Source organism: Prinia subflava, chromosome 1 (assembly GCF_021018805.1).
Source record: "Prinia subflava isolate CZ2003 ecotype Zambia chromosome 1, Cam_Psub_1.2, whole genome shotgun sequence".
NCBI lineage: Eukaryota > Metazoa > Chordata > Aves > Passeriformes > Cisticolidae > Prinia > Prinia subflava.
In genome coordinates this window covers 105,643,766-105,664,871 of record NC_086247.1, presented here as the reverse complement: position 1 = coordinate 105,664,871, position 21,106 = coordinate 105,643,766, and the positions used below count along the sequence as shown (strand labels likewise).

General features: G+C 40.0%; 1 protein-coding gene and 1 long non-coding RNA gene across 2 annotated transcripts in view; both read right to left on the bottom strand.

The window, feature by feature from the left end:
• The window catches only part of STAC (SH3 and cysteine rich domain), a 71,886-nt gene extending 63,840 nt beyond the window's left edge, over positions 1-8,046 (bottom strand). Inside the window, exon 1 of the mRNA XM_063406389.1 lies at positions 6,067-8,046. Within this exon, the coding sequence (XP_063262459.1) occupies positions 6,067-6,183 (117 nt within the window). The 5' untranslated portion in view covers positions 6,184-8,046. The remainder of the gene's footprint in view (positions 1-6,066) is intronic.
• Positions 8,047-14,160: 6,114 nt separating this feature from the next.
• Positions 14,161-21,106, bottom strand: part of LOC134562792 (uncharacterized) — a 43,153-nt gene continuing 36,207 nt past the window's right edge. The window contains exon 3 of the long non-coding RNA XR_010083269.1: positions 14,161-15,903. This is a non-coding gene — a long non-coding RNA (uncharacterized LOC134562792). The remainder of the gene's footprint in view (positions 15,904-21,106) is intronic.

The following is a 21,106-nucleotide window of genomic DNA, read 5'->3' as shown; positions in this document are numbered from 1 at the left end:
GGGGTCACGTGTGTAAGGAAACCTGGTGTGCCTGTGTGACTGTGGGATGTGAACCTGGGAAGGAGCCTGGGTCCCTGCTTGGGTGGGCCGAGAGTGATTGTGCCAGAGTGGCTCCTGCATGGTCAGACAGGGAAGTTTCTTTAACGTGAGGTGGGAGGCATTGTCACATATGGGGAGGCCTGGATCTTGAGGGATGGAGTCAGGGAAATGTGATGAAGTTCAGCCCTGGCAATGCAAACTTCTGTGCCCGAGACCTGATTCAAACCACTGCAGATGAGGAGAGAAAAATGCATGCTGCCTGGAGTCCCTGGAAATTCCAGAAAAATAGAATGGAGACCTCTGGTTCACCAAGGGGTGACTAGGAGACACAGACATTATAAGCAAGGTTTCTGGGAGTTATTGATACTGTACAAGCTCTCATAGAGAATACCATGCACAAACTCAATCACTCTTTTTCAAGAAAGATTATTCAATACTGAAATGGGGGCACTGGTCTGCACCCAAAATGAGATGAAGAATAGACATTTTATTTTAAGTCAGCCCAGATTATGTAGTATAAAAAAAAAAAAAAAGGTTAGTAAGAGATATGAAAGTCTATTATGTGATGGAAACCTGCACCAAGAATGGAAAGGAGATGTTTAAACCACAGCAATATTATTAAAATTACAGTGCCACACAAGCTGGCAAAAAATAAATGTAGACTGGAATTAGAAGAGGATGAAGCATAGAGGACAGCCCTTAGCAGTTATTAGACCATAGAGATAATGGCAGAGCTTTTTAAAAGTACTCATAAAAGCTAAATACAAAAGAATTACTTTATGAAGAATACAGTGTAAGAGACAGCGGACTGAACTCTTTTCCAGCTGGGTAAACAACTTGTTTGTTTCAGTGAAAATTTGCACTATTTTAAAAAAATCCATTTTTTTTTTACCACACCAGATTTCCGTAGTCATTTTTAGTTGTTAAAAGTTAATAGATGTCTTCTCCATTTTGGCACCGCTGAAAGTGTGGATAGAAGAGAATGAACTGATCACATTTTGTTTTCTCTTAGATCTCTCAAAGTGTCTAGAAACTTATCTGACATATACGTCAAAGTAAAAACAATACCAGAGAGTTTCAATCAGAACATGAGTAAGAGAGAAAGTCAAAATAAGTGTAAACAAAAGAATGAGTCTGCTGAGGAGACATTGATAGGTTAGAGTATTATTTCCCTGCTTTAATGAAACTTTCCTTTACATAATTTGTTGCAAAACACATAAAAATATTTAATCTAATTTCTTTCCCTTAGTCTTACCTTCACAGCATGTACTCACCATTTTACAGAGAGGCATGGAAGTAACACTGTAGAAGGAAAACTGTTCTTTCTTCCCCTTTCACGGGATGTTTTTAAGCTGTTTGGTATTCCTTTGAAGACTACAGCAGTAGTTTACATGCTGGATATTTATCACTGGTGTGGAGGGTGAAACACTAACTGCACACCATACTCCCTGCCCTTTTAAAATATTGATGAGTAACCATCTATGGAGCCTCATAAAGTATTAACTCTTTAAGTGGGAAGATCTCTGCTTAACAGCATAGCACAAATTTTATGTGATTTAAATCCCACACAATCCAAAGAGTTTCAAGCTGCTTATATTAGTTCAATATCCAATATTAACACCTGGTTTTGAAACCCAAGGTTAGCAATATTGCTCTGTTGATGCAGCAGGACAGGTATTTTGTGCAAGTTTGTGACCGATGTGGCAATATTCATAAAGTCTACATCTTGAACTTCAATGCTTAATCCTTTTATTGGTTTCCTAATCTTTTCAACTTCTATTTTATGTACTATATATCAGGTTAGTTCATGTGGGAATAACTGTTGCATCTCCAGAACTGGCATACCTGAATTTGAAGGTAATGGTCTGCATTTCCCTGAATATTGTCCACTAGGTCAGTGTGTGAAAGCGTCAGACTAAGCCTGACTCATTTATTTTTTGAAATGCATAGCCCAGATACTATATTTATTTGGAGACCAAATTTATCTTTCTTTCTTCAATTTTTTTAGCTGTTCAAATTTTATAGCTGACCTGAGTGTAAGCAATTTCTTCAACCCATGAATTTGTGGTACAGAGGAAAATTCTGAATCCTTCCAAAGATATGTGATTACAGCAGAACACGATAGTAGCTGTATTTTAGCAAATAAAGTTGATGGAAATGGGAAAACTGGCGGGGGCCGGGGGGGGGGGAGGTTTGTCTTCACAGAAATCCATCAGTGTTTTCAAATAAGTAACTTTTACATGACAGATTGCCTTCAATGGCAGGGGCAGGACTTGATACCCCTTCTGGGGTATATGAGAAAGTCTGAAAGACTTTTAACCTTGACATGGAACTCTAATATCTTGAAGATCAGCAGTGCTAATCCATCCTAGTGGCACTAGCTCAAACATTGTAGATGCTCATGTGTCCCCTAAAACTTAAAAATGCTAAGGGATTTTTCAAAGATAACCCTATTGTCTAGGAATTTTCCAGCCATTGCTCACAGAAGAGTGACAACAACTTGATTGATAGCTAAAGAAATAAGCAGATGGGTTCTTTCCTCTTCATATATAAATGTCAGCAAGACAAAACAAGAACAAAATTAACAGAATTATGTGCCCGCTATGCCAAAACATAAAGAAATCATGTCATGTGTAAGATGTGTCCTTTGGACACATATTCATTCAAATTTTAGTTTTCTTTACTAAATTCCAAGGTACATTTAGATAAAAGACATCAGAAATATGATCTCTGCTGCCACTAGATTTCTGCTTATATTTCTATGTTAGCTATTCAACAAGTGTGCAGTGTGTCTTTAATTGCTACCACCCAGAAGAAATTTTCCCTCAGGATTCATTAACTAATGACTTCCTCCCTTGCTGAGTTGTAAATTTACAAAAGACTTTGGCAAACCAGTAATTTTCCCTCTTGGAAACCAGCTGCAAATGTCCCAAACAGGTGGGAGCCATAACTACAAACACATGAATGTAATAAATATAGCAGTTGCATGTACTTGTGTGGTACCTTCCTGAAGTCATTCTCCTGGTAAACTTTAAAGTATCCACTCAAGTCATACTGAGGTGTGAAGTTAATGTTTTCAAGAGCCAACAAATTAGTTTAATAAATTAATTATTAGTTTTGCAAGATTCTTAGCTACTCAGGCTCTAGGGTTTTTAGCACATAGCAGTATATAGAGTCCCACAGGATGGCTCTTTCACCAGCCACAGTGTGCTCACCTGCAACTATGCTCCTAGTCCATGGGAAGAGGTGGTGGGAGGCTTGAGCATGTGTTTAGGAGTGAGCTGCTTTCCTGCAACAGAGATGTGTGACTATCATGAGTCATCCTTCCAAATTTCAGCTACTTCAGGTAGCAGCCTGAAGTTCTGCCTCTCAAACTCAATGCCCATTAGAAATTGCAGTACCTGCTCCCTGTCATCTTCTAAGAACAGTCTGGAGGGTGCAAGATAAAACTAATTTCTGGACTTTAATATGACAGATTACATGCCACCAATGTCTATGGTTACATTAGACTGGAAGGAAGCTTGCAGCTATTAGTTCTACATTATTTTTTCAAAACTGCTCTTCCACTGAAGTGTTTTCAAAGACATTTTGAAAGTTGCTATTACCCATGTTGGTTCTGTTCGTATATTTGAAGTCATAATAAGTGGAGTGTTTTGACACAGAAAAAAATTATCAAGTTTGGAGTGTTTTGACACAGAAAAAAGTTGTTGTGGGCTAATCAGATACTGCACAAACTGTTCTGCAGTAAATGCAGCAGACATGAACTTTTTAACCTAGGCAGCAGAGTTCCTGATGAAAGCTTGGTTTTCTGTGAATGACAGGATAGCTCCCTCAGCATGGGACACCACAGGATAAAAGCAATGACCTATGTTTCTGTCAGACTCTAGTTTTTGAAGTACATCAGTTATCTTTGAAAATAAAGAAAACCCCAAGGATAAACAGCATCTTTATGAAATCACAGAATTTTTTCCATCCTCCTGTTAACTTGGACCAAAAAAAGAAAGCTTATTATCCCAGTGATCGGAAGGTTCTTTTGACTCTACCTATTGATATGACAATACATCATGCTATCTGATCATATTTGCAGCTTTAAAATGTGAATACACAGATTATTATTATTATTTGTTTACTTAGAATATCTCTATCCAAGTAATGGCAACAACAGCATGGTCAGAGCTTCTGCTTATTCCAGTGTATTGCTTCAAATGCTCAAAAGACTGAAAAAAATTGATGATGATAATGTTTGACTATAAAGTAGTTTGCAGCCTATTTGTTCTCTGGCTAGATGTACCTAATTCCTGTTGTCATCCTTGGAAACACATGGGTGTGCAAACAGCAAGAAGAAACCCTCTGTGCAGCTCTTCACTTTCACTGAATTTTGGATCCATGCCAGTCTGTTTTGGGAACAGCATTCCATGACCCAGTGGGAAAGTCCCTCAAGCACCATTGTCATCAAGTGGCCCATGGAGCTCCTTAACCATTCTGGCACAGGGTGAGGATCACAGCTGGGATCACAGGGAGCACGCAGCCCACCAGGCCCACGCACAGCTCAGAACACTTTAGCAGCTGGTGCTGGCAGTGCAGTGAAGGCTGCAGTTACTTTTGGGACCTCATTAGGGGCAAAGCTCCCCACTGACCACATAACACTTCAGTAATTCCAGAGAAGTGGACTCAGCGGGGTGGGATTTAGGCACTGTATCCTTTTAGACCCCAGGCTTATACCAATAATCCATTTACTTTTCATTTTCCATGAACCAGGGAGACTCCAGAAGAGCTAAATGTATACAGTGAATATGCTATTGTTACTGGAAAAGCTCTTTTCTCTTCAAGAGATTGTATTACACAGGGAATACCTCAGCTCTCCTCCTTGGAGTATAGCTTCTAAATAAATATATAAAATAAAGAAGCCCAAAGCCCACATCAAAACTCTACCCACACAGACACAGAAAGTGGTGAGCTATAACTGCAGAATAATGTAGCAGTCTTTCTATATTATACCCTATATATAATACATATATACTATATTAGTTTAAAGGCAGCCACTGCCTTTAAACTCAGGCCAGCACAGACCTTGCCTCTCAAGCAGCTGTTTTGCCCACACAATACCTCCTGAGGCTTTACCCACCTGTAAGCTCCTAGTGACAAGAACCTCCCCGTTTTTACATGTTTGCACAACATCACTATGAAGTTCACAGAAAGATATGTCAGGTGCTCTCATGGTATCAATCATAAGTAACAGAGAATCAGTGAAAGCATATAATCCAAGTCAGCTTCAAGGAACTGTCATTATGTAAGGGTACTACTTTACCTTTTATCTCTCTGTCTTCCAAGTAACACCCCAGCAGTCAGAAAAACTTTTCACATGCAAGTCAATTAAAAATTCAGAGGCCATGCAATTTGAGCTGAAAGTTGATTTTCAGTAAGGTAAATTGAACTACACTGAAAAACCCACAAACAGAAAAAAGGCTGTGAAAACAAAAATCCTTCTCTGTGTGGTGTAAGTAAGGTACATTGTGATAAAACAGTGACTTATCTTCTGTTTCAACAGACTCGTTAAACAGTGAAAGTTCACTGATGAGTCTGCCAGAGAAGTAAAGTCAGGTGAAATACTCCAAGCCCCCAGACAAAATTATTTTCTCTGAACCTTTGAGAAAAATCAATTTTCCAACAAAAACCTTTTAAGTGATCTGATACTTGGTGTGAAAACAGATAACAGTGTCCACTGACAGTGAACCCCTCCCTGAGCCCCATCACTGCCCCAGGATGTTACTGTAATAAGGAGGAGAAAACACAGGCAAAAATCCACAAACCCAAACATCTCAGCAGGCAGGTATTTTCCCAGCTCAGACTCCTGAGGTGACAGGGAGAATTCAGAAGCAGGAGTGTCGGAGCAGGCACCGCAGTCAGAGGTGGCTCACAGCACTCTGCCGCTGATCCTGGCACAGGGCTCCAAATGAAAATCAAAGCAATACATCTCTTTTCAAAACAAAGAAAGAGGGGAAAAAATAAATCTCATTCTCTGAGTACCTTTGATTCCTGGCTGGTAGTTGATGCTGGAGAGGGGGGCTGCTCTGTGCTCTCCACTTCATTCTCTTTCTCCACACTATCCACGCTGACTTCAGTCGTGCTGCTCGGAGGAATCATTTTACCTCTAAAACACTGCTACTGTCAGGGAAAAAAAAAAGCTACAGATGGTTCTTGCTTTTTTTCATTTAATGTCCTCTTTCTTCTCTGCTCTTCTGGAGCAAATGAACTCCGACCGCTTGGTTTCACTATATTTGCCAGACTAGAATTCTCTGGATTTTCTTTTTTTTTTTCTCCCCTCTTCTCCTCCTCCTTCCCCTCCTTCCTCCCTCCCCTTTCCTATGCAATTGTGCTGCGAGGGAGTAAGTTATCGATGGTTCTGTAGGTCAGTTGTGTGCCTGCTTCTCCCTGCTACTCCTCCCCTCTGTATGAAGCCTGGATGTGTGGAGCAGCGTCGTGACCGTCAGCCCCACAATCAGAGCGGGGTGAGCTGTGGCAGCAAGCTCAAGCCACGCACACACACACACAGGCACACACAGACACGGCACTGGAGGGAGGAGTTGTGTTTCTAATGCTGTGAATAGCTCTGGAGGAGCATGTGCTGTCATAGTAGTGAAGGAAAGTAATGCGCCCATGCACATGCACATGCACATGCACACACACACAGGCAGGCAGTGTATATGAGGTTTGGGAGCATTTTATCTTTTAACAGACTGGAGAAGGCAGAGTTGATGTGTACCCTTATATTCTTTCATGTCTTTTACTGAAGAAAAAGAAGCCCAGCAAAAGAGCTCTAGAAAAAGAGGAGAAAAATTACTCTTTTTCCTTGTCCCAGAGAAGGCTGTTTAAAATCCTAGCTACTCAGTGTTTCTAAGGCTCCCACCTTGCCCACATCCCAAACTTGCCAGCAAATGACAGGACAAAGTCAGAGGAGAGTTACCTGTGGATCCACGTGTTCCTCGCTCCCCTCCCAGGCAGGGAAGCCCAGCTCTGAGCCATGCACACGCAATCTGGGTCATCTGGAGCTCCCACTATCATGCACTCACTATACCTGTAGGTTGTCATAGTGATAACACTCCATCAGGCAGCAGCAGAGCCGAGGCAGCCATTGGGAAGAGCCTGCTGGCTTCCCCCAGTGCCGTCATTCCTGAGGATGCAGCACCAAAGTCACGTTTGGGTCTGCAGCACTACCGGCAGAAGGTCAGCGTGACTTTGTTGTCAGGCTCAGATTGCTTCGTATTGCTTGAGGTTTTGCCTCTGATTTAAATCTGCTGCAAAGGTGCCTGTCAGCTCTCTTCCCTGCTGAATTAAAGTCTGTATTTGTGAAAGGCTGAATGGATGTGCTTCCCACCAGATACGCTTTGCTGAGCAGGAGCCACTCCATATGGCTGGTGGAGATGACTCTTTCATTTAAAGAAAACAGAAAAAAGCAACCCAAATATGTTTCTAATAGCAATTCTTACATCCTGGAAAGTGAGAAGAAAAAAAAATAGTTTAGTGGATCTATACAGGTGTTTGGAGGTGATTTGATGGGGTCTAAGTCAGAGATGATCTTTAATACCTTATAGCTCTGGGAGAGGAAACTGGATTCCCCTTTGGCCTCATCCCTTAGAAACACAACTGTTACTTGGAGCCGCCTTGCGGGCCCCCTTCACCTCAAATAATCAGTGTGTGAAAGTGAAAGCAAGTTTACAAGACAGTAGGGGCTACACAGATGAAAGCCAGAGCAGAAATTGCCCTGCAGCCTCTGTATTCTTAATAACTATGCAGAAGCCAGAAAAAAAAAAAAATCAGCTTCTCTTTGAATCCCCAGCGAATCTTCAGGACTAGAACTTAGATAGGGAAAAGATCTTTATGTTTTTGAAACAGAGCATATAGGATACCAAAATCCATAGCAGACAATGAAGATGAAACGCTGCAATGCTATTTGTACAGCTACTTCAGAGCAAAAGAGTGTCTTAAGGGTCTGCCAGTCAAATCCATTATTTGGCCTGTAGTCACTAACACGATTACAGGGATCAAAACGAGAACAGTGTTTGCTCTTGAGGCAGTGACAGTGACAAGTGAGATTGAAGCAAAGGAATACAGAGCTCAGAGGGGCAGATTTGGCAGGTAAGTAGAAGAATTTATTTCCCGGTGCTTGCTTTCTAAAATGCAGCAGTATCTTAGACCATTCCCTTCAGTGCTGGAGGAATTCTCCAGGTGCAAAGGTGATTTCTTCACTCAGCAAGTAAGATTTGGGCTTTGCTGTAAAATCGTTCTCTTAACAGTGAGCAGTGACTCATCAAAGCCACAGTTTTGGAGAATTAGGGCAGCTATGGGCAATGGACATCCTTGCAGGGCAACAGCAATTGAATGTTCCAGCTCTGGCAGTAGCAACCTTCCCTGACAGTCCAGCCTAGAACAGCCAAGCCACAGCTAGTGCATGGGATCTGCCCCCTGCAAGGACTGTTCTATGTAGCCAGCAACCTTGACAGGTGAGAATCATAAAACTAAATTCTGCCTAGTTCCCCACAAGTGTTGTGATCTGGTCTTTCCTGTCAAGAAGCTCAAAAACCTCTTATTGTGAACTTGCAGGTTACCTTTGAAATGGATGTGGAGTGGCTGGTTAATAGTTAATTCTCTAAGTGTTGTAAAATCCTGCACACATTTTGTATGAAGAGCTTGTAACGTCATGACTCTGTAAGTGACTATCATACCACTCCTTACTCTAATTGTTTTACCAAATTAGTACTAACACCTGCTGCACTCCTTCTCTTCTCCCAATTACTCACTTGTCAACCACGACGGATCTGTCAGTTTCTCGACAATTAGCTTGGGAAAGATGAGTCAAACATAAAATTTTACCAAAAAAGCAAAAAGGAAAAGAAACTGGATTTGTTGCGTTTTTGTTTCCTTCCATGGGAGCTGGCTATCGAAGATCTAATATATGGTATAACAAAACAGACTGATCAAGTTAGATGAACTACATCTCTCACCCACGCTTCACTCCTGAGAAGTTGGACTTGTGATTACTGCCGATCAGCTTCTACGTGAAGGTACTCAGAGGAAATGGGAACACTGCAGCACAGTGCTAAACAAGAGGAAATTGAACAGCTTCTGTAGTGTGGAGAGGAGCGTAGATTTATGGAGTAGGGGAAAGCAATTTGGATGAATAAAACCTGACTGCCAATTCCCAGCCCCCAGCTGAGGTTGTTTCCCTGTGTAAAAGCTGTTGTGTGTTGCCTGGAGTCCCTGCCAAGCATTCCTCTGCTGGTGGTCTGATGCTGGCTGCATGGGTGCCGTGGTCTGATGCTGGAGGTGTGGGTGCCATGTCTTGTCTGCCTTCCTTTGCTCACACTCTCTGGTCCCACACACAAAGGTGACGGGGTGTGTTGTGGCACAGCCCTCCGCGCTCTGGTAGTTCTTCCTGAGCTCTGACAGAAGCCAGCCTCATAAGAGCATCACTGAGGCTTCTGACTCCAGGAATATATAAACACACACTTGCTGTACTGTCAAGCCTTACCTGCTGGAGACTTCCAGAGTGGCAAGATTAAGTTGGTGGGATCTGGCCCATGTCATGGTTTTTGATTCCCTTTTTTTTTGTGTTTTGGGTATGGACATTCCTTTGAAATATTTGAGCACCTCTCTGCCCATGATATACATGAACAGTGCTGGATTTCACTGAAGGAATGATAAGAAATCAGTACTTATCAAATATTTTATTTCTTTTTAGACTCTCATGTTAGTGGAGAAAAAATAACAATGGAAAAGGAAAGAGGGAGATATAACTGTCAGTATTCAGAGCTTGGTGCATGAACCATCCCATGCTTCTGAGCAAAGAGGGTCTAAGAGAGCACATAGAGATGATATTGCTTGTAGATGACACTGGTTTAAATTACTATGTACCATTCTCTAGAGTGTACACAGCAGTGAGGAAGTGTACACAGCAGTCTGGTTGCTGCAGTCTGGATTCCTTTGCAGACACTTGAAGGAAAGCAGAATCAAGTCTACTGAGTCCAGCTTCCACGAGGATGCAGACTGAGCACCACAGAAAACCATTAGACACAGAAAAAATGTTGTCATACTAGTACTTGCAGTGAAACTTGATCAGCCTCACCCCAAGCCTCTCATTCCAATTTGTGAGCATTCCAGGTGAGAAATCGTTCTCTTTCTTGAGCATTCCAGGTGAGAAGCAGTTCTGTTTCTTTGTTGAATAGATTTTGTCATTGTGGAAACTGGCAACAGGATACCTTGTTCCCTCTGTGATGAGAATTTTACTTTTGGCACGGTGGTCTTGGCCAGATGTACTGGTCAATATCTTCACTCACCTGCAGCTGGCTACTAGACTGCAAGGACCACTGCTCAGAGTATCTTTCTGCGTTTCCAAGTGACAGGCTAGCGGGCTCTTCTCTCCAGCAAACATTGTACCCACAGAGAAAACAAGATTAAAATAGTATCACATGGCTGGGGCTTTTTGTTTATGATCACTCACCCCTTGTTTGCTTACTGTACAATCTTGGCAGTTCATTGAGCAGCTAACATGCTAACAACTCCCCGTGGATTCTGCTTATCTAAATGCCATCTGAGGGGTACAATCATCAGCTCATCAAGCTGGAAGCAAAAGCTGGTCAATGCTCTGAAAGCATTCCCAGTACTAATGGAACACTGGTGGTTTGCATTTTGACTAAATAATCTCAAAGTATTTTTTAGGAGTAAAGTATTAAGCCTCCCACTGCTCCAGGGAGTGTAGCGAATGAGTAACTGTGGAGGAAGCCAAACCAACAGATTTGTGCTTGTACTTAAGAGGGAAAAAACCCGAAATCTCTGCCTGAATATTAATTTCAAAGCCCTCTTTTTCTCCATCCATAATGGTGCCACAGGGAGTGATGCAGAGATCACGCTGTATCTGGGGTGACTTGAATATATCTTTTAGGGAGGTCATGATGAGATTGAAAGGCTGTTACACAGACATCTAGACCAGGAAAATGAAGAGTACTGCATCCTCTTGTGACAGCGAGAGATATTTGAGAAGGGGAGAAGAGGATGTAATTATAAAAGATGGAATTTAGCCAAGATACAGCATGTAATATGTTCAGTCTTACAAAAAGCATGGCAATACCTTTAAATAACCAGCGACAGTCCCGACCTGATTTTACATCTCTGCTGGCAATAAGATTTCTTCTCACTTTTTATAGGAATGCGATATAAAAAGAAGAATCAGTAACAACATTTCCTGCAACTCACAGATGCTCCTAGAAATTCCTGCCTTTTAATAGCCATTTACTGATTTGGTCCGATATGACTGTAACAGGAATGACCCAAACCAGTTCAATGGGTTGCTGATGTGTTGGTATAGTCATGTACTAAATCCTTTCAGGGTATCCATGCCACAAAAAATTTAAAAAGATAATAGAATTATGACAAATAATGCATTCTCCTCTACTCTTTCTAGACTCTACTTTACTTCTATTTCCTTGGATAGTCATTAAGACACTTCTTGGGGACTCTCAGTAGCAGTCAGAACGGTCTCACATAATCATACCATCTCAGCCAGGTCTATGTCCCTTTATCCTCAGCATTTTCCAGGATGTGGTGGGAGGAAGCCCAACAGGGTAACCATGATGGCTCTCAGGTTTTTCTTTCTGAAACATTTTTCATAGAAGGGGGCTTCAATCACTTCTTTCTTCCTTAAACCTTTCTTAGCCTGAATTGCTCCTTAAATTCCTTTGTCTCATTGTTAGCTTTTCCAAGTGTGAGCTGGGTATTACAGCTTGCAGAGCTTCACTGGATTTGTTTCAGGTTCCTGCTCTTTCCATTTACTCTGGTATTGAATACCATCATCACGAGCTATTTCTTAACTAATGTCAGTGAAAATGCATTGAGAGCAATGTTTTGCTTAGACTGTAAATAGAATCCAAAATAAGATCTGGCAAACATTCCTAGCATAACCAGTGGTGAACACAAGGAGATATATATATGTTTCACTTTTTTTTTTCTTTAGCTATCTTATGGGTATGCACCAATTTTTAACAGGCTGTGCATGCAAAGTATTTCCTGTCTTAGGTAGTTACGGCATGCTTGTCACTAATATTTAGGCACTAACATGCATGCTGAATGCAAAATGAACGTCACTGTTGACTGCAAACCCGCAACTGCTGTACTAATGTATTTTGCTTTGGAAGAAAAAAAGATTTCTCATTGTGCTAATGACCTTGGTCAGGAAAGGGGGCTTTTCTACAGGGTTTGTAGAACTCAGGAGTGCACAGAAAAATCTTTTAAATGCCTTTGGACACTAAAGAATGAAAAGCTTTGTAGAAATAGAAGAAATTATTATCAAGATTAACATTTCACTCTATCAGATTAGTGCATGTGTCAACTGGAATAGAAGTGTGTATAATGAGGGTTGCCTGCAATTATGTAATTTAGTATAAAGTTCTATCACAGCTCTCAAACAAAAATCAAGAAAGTAATTGTTTAGCCTTTTATAAATTGGATGAAAAAGTGAATATCTTGAAAACCAAATGTATTTGTTTTATTCCTTGATTCTTGATAAGATGTAAAAAGTTGAAAGATATTGATAGTAGCTGGGTTGTTAGCTCTCCACGTATTTACCAATTCAAAATAGAAATGGAAATAAAATTTTACTTAAGCAAAAAGTAAACTTTAAAACACTGCAAGAAGTTATCTATAATGATTTGTATCATTTTATTTGAAACAGTAAAAGCCTTAGAGCTCAGTGAAAAATGATAATAAGAAGGTAAGTCTGTCAATAAAGACAAGACTATCACAATCCTATGAGCCTATGAAGTATTCCATTTTATAGTACTCAGGTCAATTTACATAGAAAAAATCAGATCTTACTATTAAGACTACAAGCAGTATTTAAACCACTAAGCACTGTAGTTGAGAACCTTTAAAACCTGGTTTCTTCATAGAAATAACACCTACTTTATTGTGCTTCATTCAGTTGTTTTAACTGTCATGACTGATGTCTATTTGAAATCTCAGCACAGAGCATCCTGGAATCACTGCTTGTTTTGAGAGTGACATATCACAGCCTCTTATTATTCAAAGGGGTCAAGCTCAGCTACAAGAGCAAATGATTTTACTAGGAAAGATAGCCGAGATTTTAGAAGTGTGAATGTCATAAAACAGGAGAAATAAAAGAAAAATGAGGGGAAATTGTCCAATGATGAGTGCCTTTACCTTCCTCATTCATAACTATTTTTTTTTTCATTGGAATCAAGAAAGAATCATTCAAGGTTTCTGTATGTTTGTTAGTCATACCACCTGCTGTAAAACCACTCAATAATTGTCATTCTAATGTCTCAAAGTCTGTCTGAATTCTTCAGGCAGAATGGGACTGCACACTGGACACAGTAAGAGCTGGATCTTTCCTGCTGTTTCCATGGAGAGGGGAATCTCAAATTCACATGCCTAATCATTGAGGTCTATGATTTCAGACTTTGAATAAGCCAGGTACTGAAGTATGTTGGAGATTTATCCATATAATTGGTCAAAATTATTTTGGTAAGATAACTGAGACAGCTAAAGTTACATGAATAATGATTTAGGTACTACATCTCTATAATTTCAAAATTCTATTTTCATTTTGTAGTCCATAACACTTCTGTGTCTTATTAGCCTCTTTACCTGAACCCTGAGGAAAGAAAAGACTACTGAGCAATGCACATCAGAATGGTTGAAATTTAGCCAAAAGCAGAACTAACAGAACGGAGCGGAGGTGGTTGGACATACGTAAACACAGGAGACCAAAGATTAAAGAAAGCAGAAGTTTATAGCAGAGGGGATACCCATCATCTCCTAATGTAAGGGATTGTTTCAAACTAGGGCATTCCTCTAGAAGTCCAGATACAAGGAAATCCAGCTGACTCTGCAGTCCACACTCAACATTCAAGAGATGAGACATTAGGAAAAGATAATTTCTGTCAGAGAAAGACTTTAGTTCACAGTAAAATATGAAAGGTAAAGTCTAGTTGAGACAGCCCAGGCCTGGATAGGAAGGCCGGGTGTCACCACGGGATTTCAGGTGCAAAAGTCCCTTTGATGGTGATATAAATGAGAGACAGACACGATCTGGTGACCTGAAAAAGAACTACTTTAATAACAAATGCAAAAACAATGCAAAACAACAAACAGCAAACTGAGCTTAGGATAGGGTGCACCAAAAAATGCAAGGTCCAGGGGCTTACAGTAACTTATACAGGGTAGGATAAGGGTGGAGTCTGAGGGCAGAGAATTTATTGGGAGAGTGGATTACGAATATGAATACTATTGCAGCAAAAAGTAACCAATGGTAACAAGGGGGACAAAGAACTTTCTAGTCTAATCTACATAGGGAGCTCCCATGAGGCCTTTCGGGTGAGAGTTCTCTCACCCTGACCAGGGGGATATTTTTAACTCCTTAAAAAATGAGAAATGAAAGTTTTATTTTAGTGAACCAAAACTGTATCTGACCTAAATGCAAAAAGTAAGTTGAAAGTAGCATAAAAAAACATGGTAACAAGCAGCTGAAAACATTTTTTCCAGTCCTTTTTTGTCAGGTGGTGTTTATTTAGCAGTTGGTAAATAGGCTATTAAAAAAGTCTTGGGAACAATTTTGCAAAAGACGTGAATGACACTCAAGTCCTGAACTTTGGTTAATAACAGACAGATAAAGATAATATTTTAGTTTAAAGAGAACACATCTCCCTCCCACCCTGAAAGGCACATTTTGAAAATTACAGTAAAAGCTTCTGTGACAATTCTAAGAAACATCTCTGAGCAATACAGCTTTGCACATGAAGTTTCAGTCCTATTATTCTATTGACATGGGGGAATCATTCAGATTCAACTATTAAAAAAAAAAAAGTTAAAAAAGGATTATCTTAAAAAGAAATTTTGAAGATGCATACAAAATCCTGGAACGACTGAAATCAGTAAAAGGTCCCAGGATTTCATCCTTTCAAAAAGATTGAAGTGGTTCCAGTTAGGCATGTCTGCTGCTATCTGTGGGAATAAAATGATTCCAAGAAACCAGGTCATAACAGTTATCTGGCAAACAGGTCAGACAGTGCTATTATAGTCAGCATGCAAGCCATTTTCCCTGTTAATTATATGCGTCTAATGTCAGAGATCTAATTATCCAAGAAAAATTAAAATTCTTAAAAGAGCATAGAACTGAAAAAACTGGAATACAGCCAAACATCCCTGAAGTTTTAACTCATTGAAATGTTAGCCAGAGAGATCAACATCAATTCTAACAGTGCTTTAACTATGTTGTGTTTTTTTTTCAAGTGGAATGAAAAAATAAAAAAAAATCCTTGGATTTGTCACTCTCAAGGACTTACTTCTTCCCAGTGCTTTTTGTACCATTTTATTGCACCAAGTTATGCTGATTACATTTTTCTTTCCATCATTGTGGAGGAAGCATCTCCTGAAACATACAAATTTATTTTGTGAAACAGTTTTACAGCAGCATTCATTTTATCTCTGAGAAGACCACTCAAAAATTCCCAACAGCATGGAAGAATACAAAGAACTGCTCTGTTGAATAGTTAAGGTCATCAATTATGATTAATATTTAAAACAGAAATTAAAGTTTAGGTGAAATTTCTTCCTGAAAGCATAACTTTTCCCTGCATAGCTATCCAGCTTGTTTCAAGAAATGAGTTAGATATTCTGATGATGAGTATTGCTTCTTTCCATCTTCCGCCCAGAGGCTCCCTGGGCCGAGGACCAGGCCTCCTGGGAAGCACTATCCATGTCAACAGCAGGTTTGCATTTGGCAACTTTGTCCCACTGTCTCCAGCTGATACCTTGTCCTCCTCTTCAGTCAAGATGCTGCGAGACTATGCTCTTCACACAGAAAATGGAAAAAAAGTGAATGCAAGAAGAAGTAAAATGCTGTGAAATGTCCAGGCATTGGGTTGGCCCCCCACTGGAAAGTGGGGAGCCACAACCCAACTCGCTTTTGAAGCCATGTGTGGAAGTTTCATTTCTTTGGATCTTATAATTTTTTTTAGTTCAAACTTAAATTCTCTGTTCCCAAGTTTCAACTCCTCTACTAGCAGAGGATATAATACAAGCTGAGGGCAAGTTTGTAAAAAATCACCAAAAGGAGGAACAAGCATTAACTTGACATTACAGAAACTATATTAACTGCATCATCTGGGACCACAGATGAGACACAAATTAATGAAATAATTGCTCTCATTTTGTAAGAATCTATCCACAAGGGAACAACTTGACAAAATATCAGTCACTGTTTTAAATGACAAAGCTGAGCCAATTTGTTTTAGCTGACAGACATTCCAATGGAGAAAGGACAGTCCCTGTTTTTAGCACACAAATTCCTATTTTCTGTATTTTTCTGTAGTCTGCCTCACAAAGAAGTGTAACTATTCCAATGCCTTTCAGCACAGTTTAAAAGCCATGTCCCTATTTCAGCCTCAGGGGTTCCTATTAATTCCATTCAAATGTTACATGTTAATTCAGGAAGCAAAGGTTTTCTGCTTTAATTAGTCACCTTACTTATCAGCTCATGTTACACTACCTGTCCTGGACATATAAATGCTTTATATGTTCTCCACAACAGTAGCTTTGATACTGGAGGCCTTATCTAACAAATGGTTTGCCAGGTCCAACAAATCTAACCTACTATATTTTCACTCAGATTATACTACAACACTATAATCCCTATTGGGATTTATTGGCAGATGTGAAGAAGCATGGTTGCCAGCTTAGGTAGCTTAGTAACCAGCTGGATAAGTTTTCCCAGTGTGGAGGAGGTGAATTGCTGCTCAGCAGGAGCATGGCCGGTGTCCTGGCCTTTGTTAAAGACTCACTGGAGATCTGCAAGAAATCCATGACCTGTAAGCCTTCTTGGGAGACATTTTCTAAAGGCATGTGAGCGTGTCCCTTTGAGCTGCTGCTTGAGGATTTTCCCTCTTTCCCCTGGTGGGGAAGGAAAGACCATGGAGGTATAGAGCAATTTGTCTATCAATGTCTCTGATAGAACCTGCATGCCAGTGTTCACACCGTGTGGACTCAGGAACAGACTGCAGGCAGATCTCAAAACATGTTTAGGAGAAAGCTAGGGTTTGGTCAGTGATTAGCTGATGGAGGTGAGAGGAAAAACTGCTTCCTATTCATTAAAAGTGAACATCTATGCACCATAGACTCATTGGCTGTTTCAGCTTCATTCAAGCATGAAGGACTGTTATTCAAACTGAAGAGAAAGAAGTGGTTTTTTATTCCTTGAAATTCTAATTCAACAATATAAAGTATCCTATCAAAGACAGTTGAGCCTTTCCTAAGCCCAGTTTTTCAGCTGTAATACCTTAAGTCATGTAGGCATGAGGACTAATACCTATAAATACTCATTGAGACACCAAACACAGCTCCTAACTCCCTCACTCTCAGACCAGTGCAAACTACCCTCTCCCACCCACACTCCACCTCGGCCTTTGACTGCAATAGTTGTGCACAATTTATCTCATCTCTTCAGACAAATCTCTCCAGTGTTTAACATTTATGACATGGACAAAGTCTTTCAAACCTGTGAGTCACTACAGCTTGGTCAAGCCATGTGGGTGCATGAAAGGAGGAAGGAGTGTGTCTGTGGAAACACTTTGATTTCTTATCTGTCATGTGTCTGAAGTAAGATTTTTTCTAGACAACTACTCATGAGCAGTGGTCTTTCTATAAAAGGAATGGCAATGCACTCTGTATATTGTGTTCAAATGAGCTTTTCATTCTGAATGCAAAATTCTTCATAGATGTCAGCTGTACATACCAATGTATATTTGAAATGGAAAATGGATCAAATGTTGCACAGTGCTGCAGCTGTAACATCTTCCTTCTCTTCCAAAATGAAACAATTTGATTTTTATTTTATCCCTTAAGAATAAACAAAAGTAAAAGAGCAGAATATCAAGAACTCAGTGTCTGAAAAGGAATGTGGGGTTTAGTTTTGCTGAGTCAGATACATGGATGGTGGATTTACTGCAGTGCTTTTAAAGCTAATGGCAGCACTTTAAATTTGCACAGCAGAACATCAGCAAAACACTCTCACATGCAATCAAATGAAACTGCAAAAAGTGTCTGATTTTGATGTAAATCTGTCAGGTCGTTCATCTGTTTTAGAGGAACATGATTTCTGCAAATTTTGATGCACTTGACATTAACTGTTACTTAACCGTAGCAGAACTTGAACCCAGTAGAGCACTTGACAGTTTTAGGTTTAGAGATATTAAGAGACATTTTCATTACAAGGTTCAACATAAAGGAACATTTGATATACTAAATTCACAGCCCATATTAAATAGCACAGCATTCCTGTGACTGCTCATCAAAGTCAATGGATAACTTGAAGGCTGTAATGTAAGAGCTATGGTTTCTCTGAGAATAGAGCAATTGCACATTTAGGAGAGTTCAAAATCCAATTTGACATATATATATATATATATATGCTGCAAATGCTTCTCTAGGCATGGTGTGCTTAAATAATTATTTTGATTACAAAAATTACAGCCAACAGAGAATTAGCTCCTGGGCCACCACTATGGAGTGAATAAATCTCATTAATGTAAACATCTCCAAGTTTCAGATGTAAAAGATGAACCAATGTCTGAATTCTGCTTCACACCATGCAGCCTCCCTGTCCCCCCTGTTTCCCTCTTGGTCTTGCAGCATAGAAATCAGGCAGCTTGTTCCATCCACAGCCCTGTCTCATCCTTTTTGTAGCTGCAGTGTAACTCATCATCAGCCTCCTCATGAGTTTTCATTACACTTCTACTAGAAAAATCTATTTCTTATGCAACACTGGAAGATGCATTTCTGACGCCCATGGTCCCAGGCAAATGTCTCTGGCCCTGGAGGAGAATTGAATGGGATCACTGAGATATGAAGGGGATGCAAGAATTGTGGCCTGAAACTGTATTAGCTGTAGGCTCACAGCCCCTCAAACTAGTATGGGGGGCTTTTTGTTTATGTCATCTACAAAACAGATTTAAAGCTATCTGGGATGGCCAAACTACCTTTAAATGGAAAATGCGTTTAATCAGCCTGCACTAATCTCTTTGTTTAGATCCCTGTTTCGCGAATGTCTGTCCAAATCCCTAACCTTTTAACTCTATGGCTGTTTTTTTCTCTCAGTATAGCCACAACTAAGACCTCAATGTATTTGTAGCATAGCTCACCCACAGAATGTCAGCAGGATAGTTTTTACTTCTTCAGCGTTAAGCTGGTCATGCATCTTTGCTTGGAGCTGGCAGTGGCTCACAAAGGGCCTCAGCAAAGGCTCATTTAACACACAGAAAAGCAGTTAGAAGCAAGGACACTGAGCCGGGCACACCTCACAATCAGGTTGGCTCCGCGCTGTGAACCAATCAGCCTAATTAGACAGATGTGATGAGGAGCTACTGACCGCTCCAGAAAGACTCAGCTGTGCACAGAGCTGGCAACAGTAATCAGCCTTTTGTCAGAGACGAGAAACAAAACCCTAGTACTACAAACACCATGGACTGACAGGCGCAGAACCTTGGCTGTCTCTGTGTGTGTGGCACTGGGGCATTTTTAGGTTGTGGTAAAACTCTGCTCCAGTAGCTAGACTTACAGAGAAAAAAAGAGTAAGAAGAATGAAGGATGTATATTAAGTTCTAGAAGAATTAATTGAAAGCTGTCAAAACTGTGAGATGTTGGAAAAAAACCTCCAAAAGAGGCAATTATATACCTGCAGTTTTATGAAGTTATTTCTGTGTTGATACAAAAGGAATTGAACAAAACCTATTTTAAAATGTTGAAATGAGACAATTTCTTTCCTTGCTGTTGTATCTGCACAGTTTCTTGAAAAATTATAGTTTCCAGTCCTTATGATTATGACTATAATTTCGAAAACATTAATTGGAACACTATACAGAGTAGAAGTGTCTGCAGTCACTGCCTGAAACAATGGATGGATATGAATTAGTTCATCTTAGAATATATTAATTCTGAAGACATATAAGAATAATACAATTACCATTTTACTACTATTCATTTCATTTGAAATACCTAGCTAAAGCACATATCTCAAAAACTCTTTAAGCATAAAACCAAGCATTGTCTCTATGCATAAAACCCTCCTGACTATATTCTGTGTAATCAAGCATGAACACACATTTTTCTTCCAACCTGTTGGTTTTTTGGAGGTCCTCTGACAGAAATGTTTTCTTCAGGCTAATAGTTTCTTTCAGTGCCTTTAAAAGGGTCCATTTGCAACAAAATATGAACTTTCAATAAAGCTGAAACATTTTTTCAGGAGCTAAAGTTGACAAAGTCTGAATTGGAAGAGGGCCGTTCCTTTCATATTTGGGTTATACTCCTTCACTGAGACTGCAAGGACCTAGAAAGCTGTGGGTCATAGTTGCAAAATAGGTTTTATTTAAACTTTGCTTTAAATGGTCTTTGAGTTCCTTCAGGATCCGTTTAACCTAGTTACAAGCTGCACCAGTGTAACTAATCAGTGCACCACATTAGACAAAAGCCAGAAAACAGAAATGCCAGAAAATTTTTCACTTTTTTTTTTTCCCAGTAAAAGAAGGAACCAAAGTGAAAGACTTTGTTTTCTTCCAGTCTAGTTCCTCCTACAACTCATCTATTAACTATTGTTACTTTTTTCTCCTCACTTACATTTTATTTCAGATGCAGATCTGGAAACTAGTTCTCTGTTTCTAAATTTGTGTCACAGGCCCAGTGAGCCAGTGGGAGATTAAGGCAGCGGAATTCCACCGGCCCCCCACGACTTCAATTAAAATGAGGGCCCGAAAGCAATTACTCTGTGAAAGCATATATATCTGCAGCCGCCTGGGAGGGGTGGCATTAATAAAGAGTTTTAATCCTGTTGCCTAATTAGGAGGAGGAGAGCTAAGGTCAGCAGTTTTGCATATTGCAGTGATTCAAAAAAATGACAAAGAGGAGCGAGATATAGTACTTCTAAGGTAAGGAAGGCTTCACTTTCAAGCTTGAGCCAACTACCTTTTCATCTGATAACTGTATGACAGATGGATGGAAAGAGTCT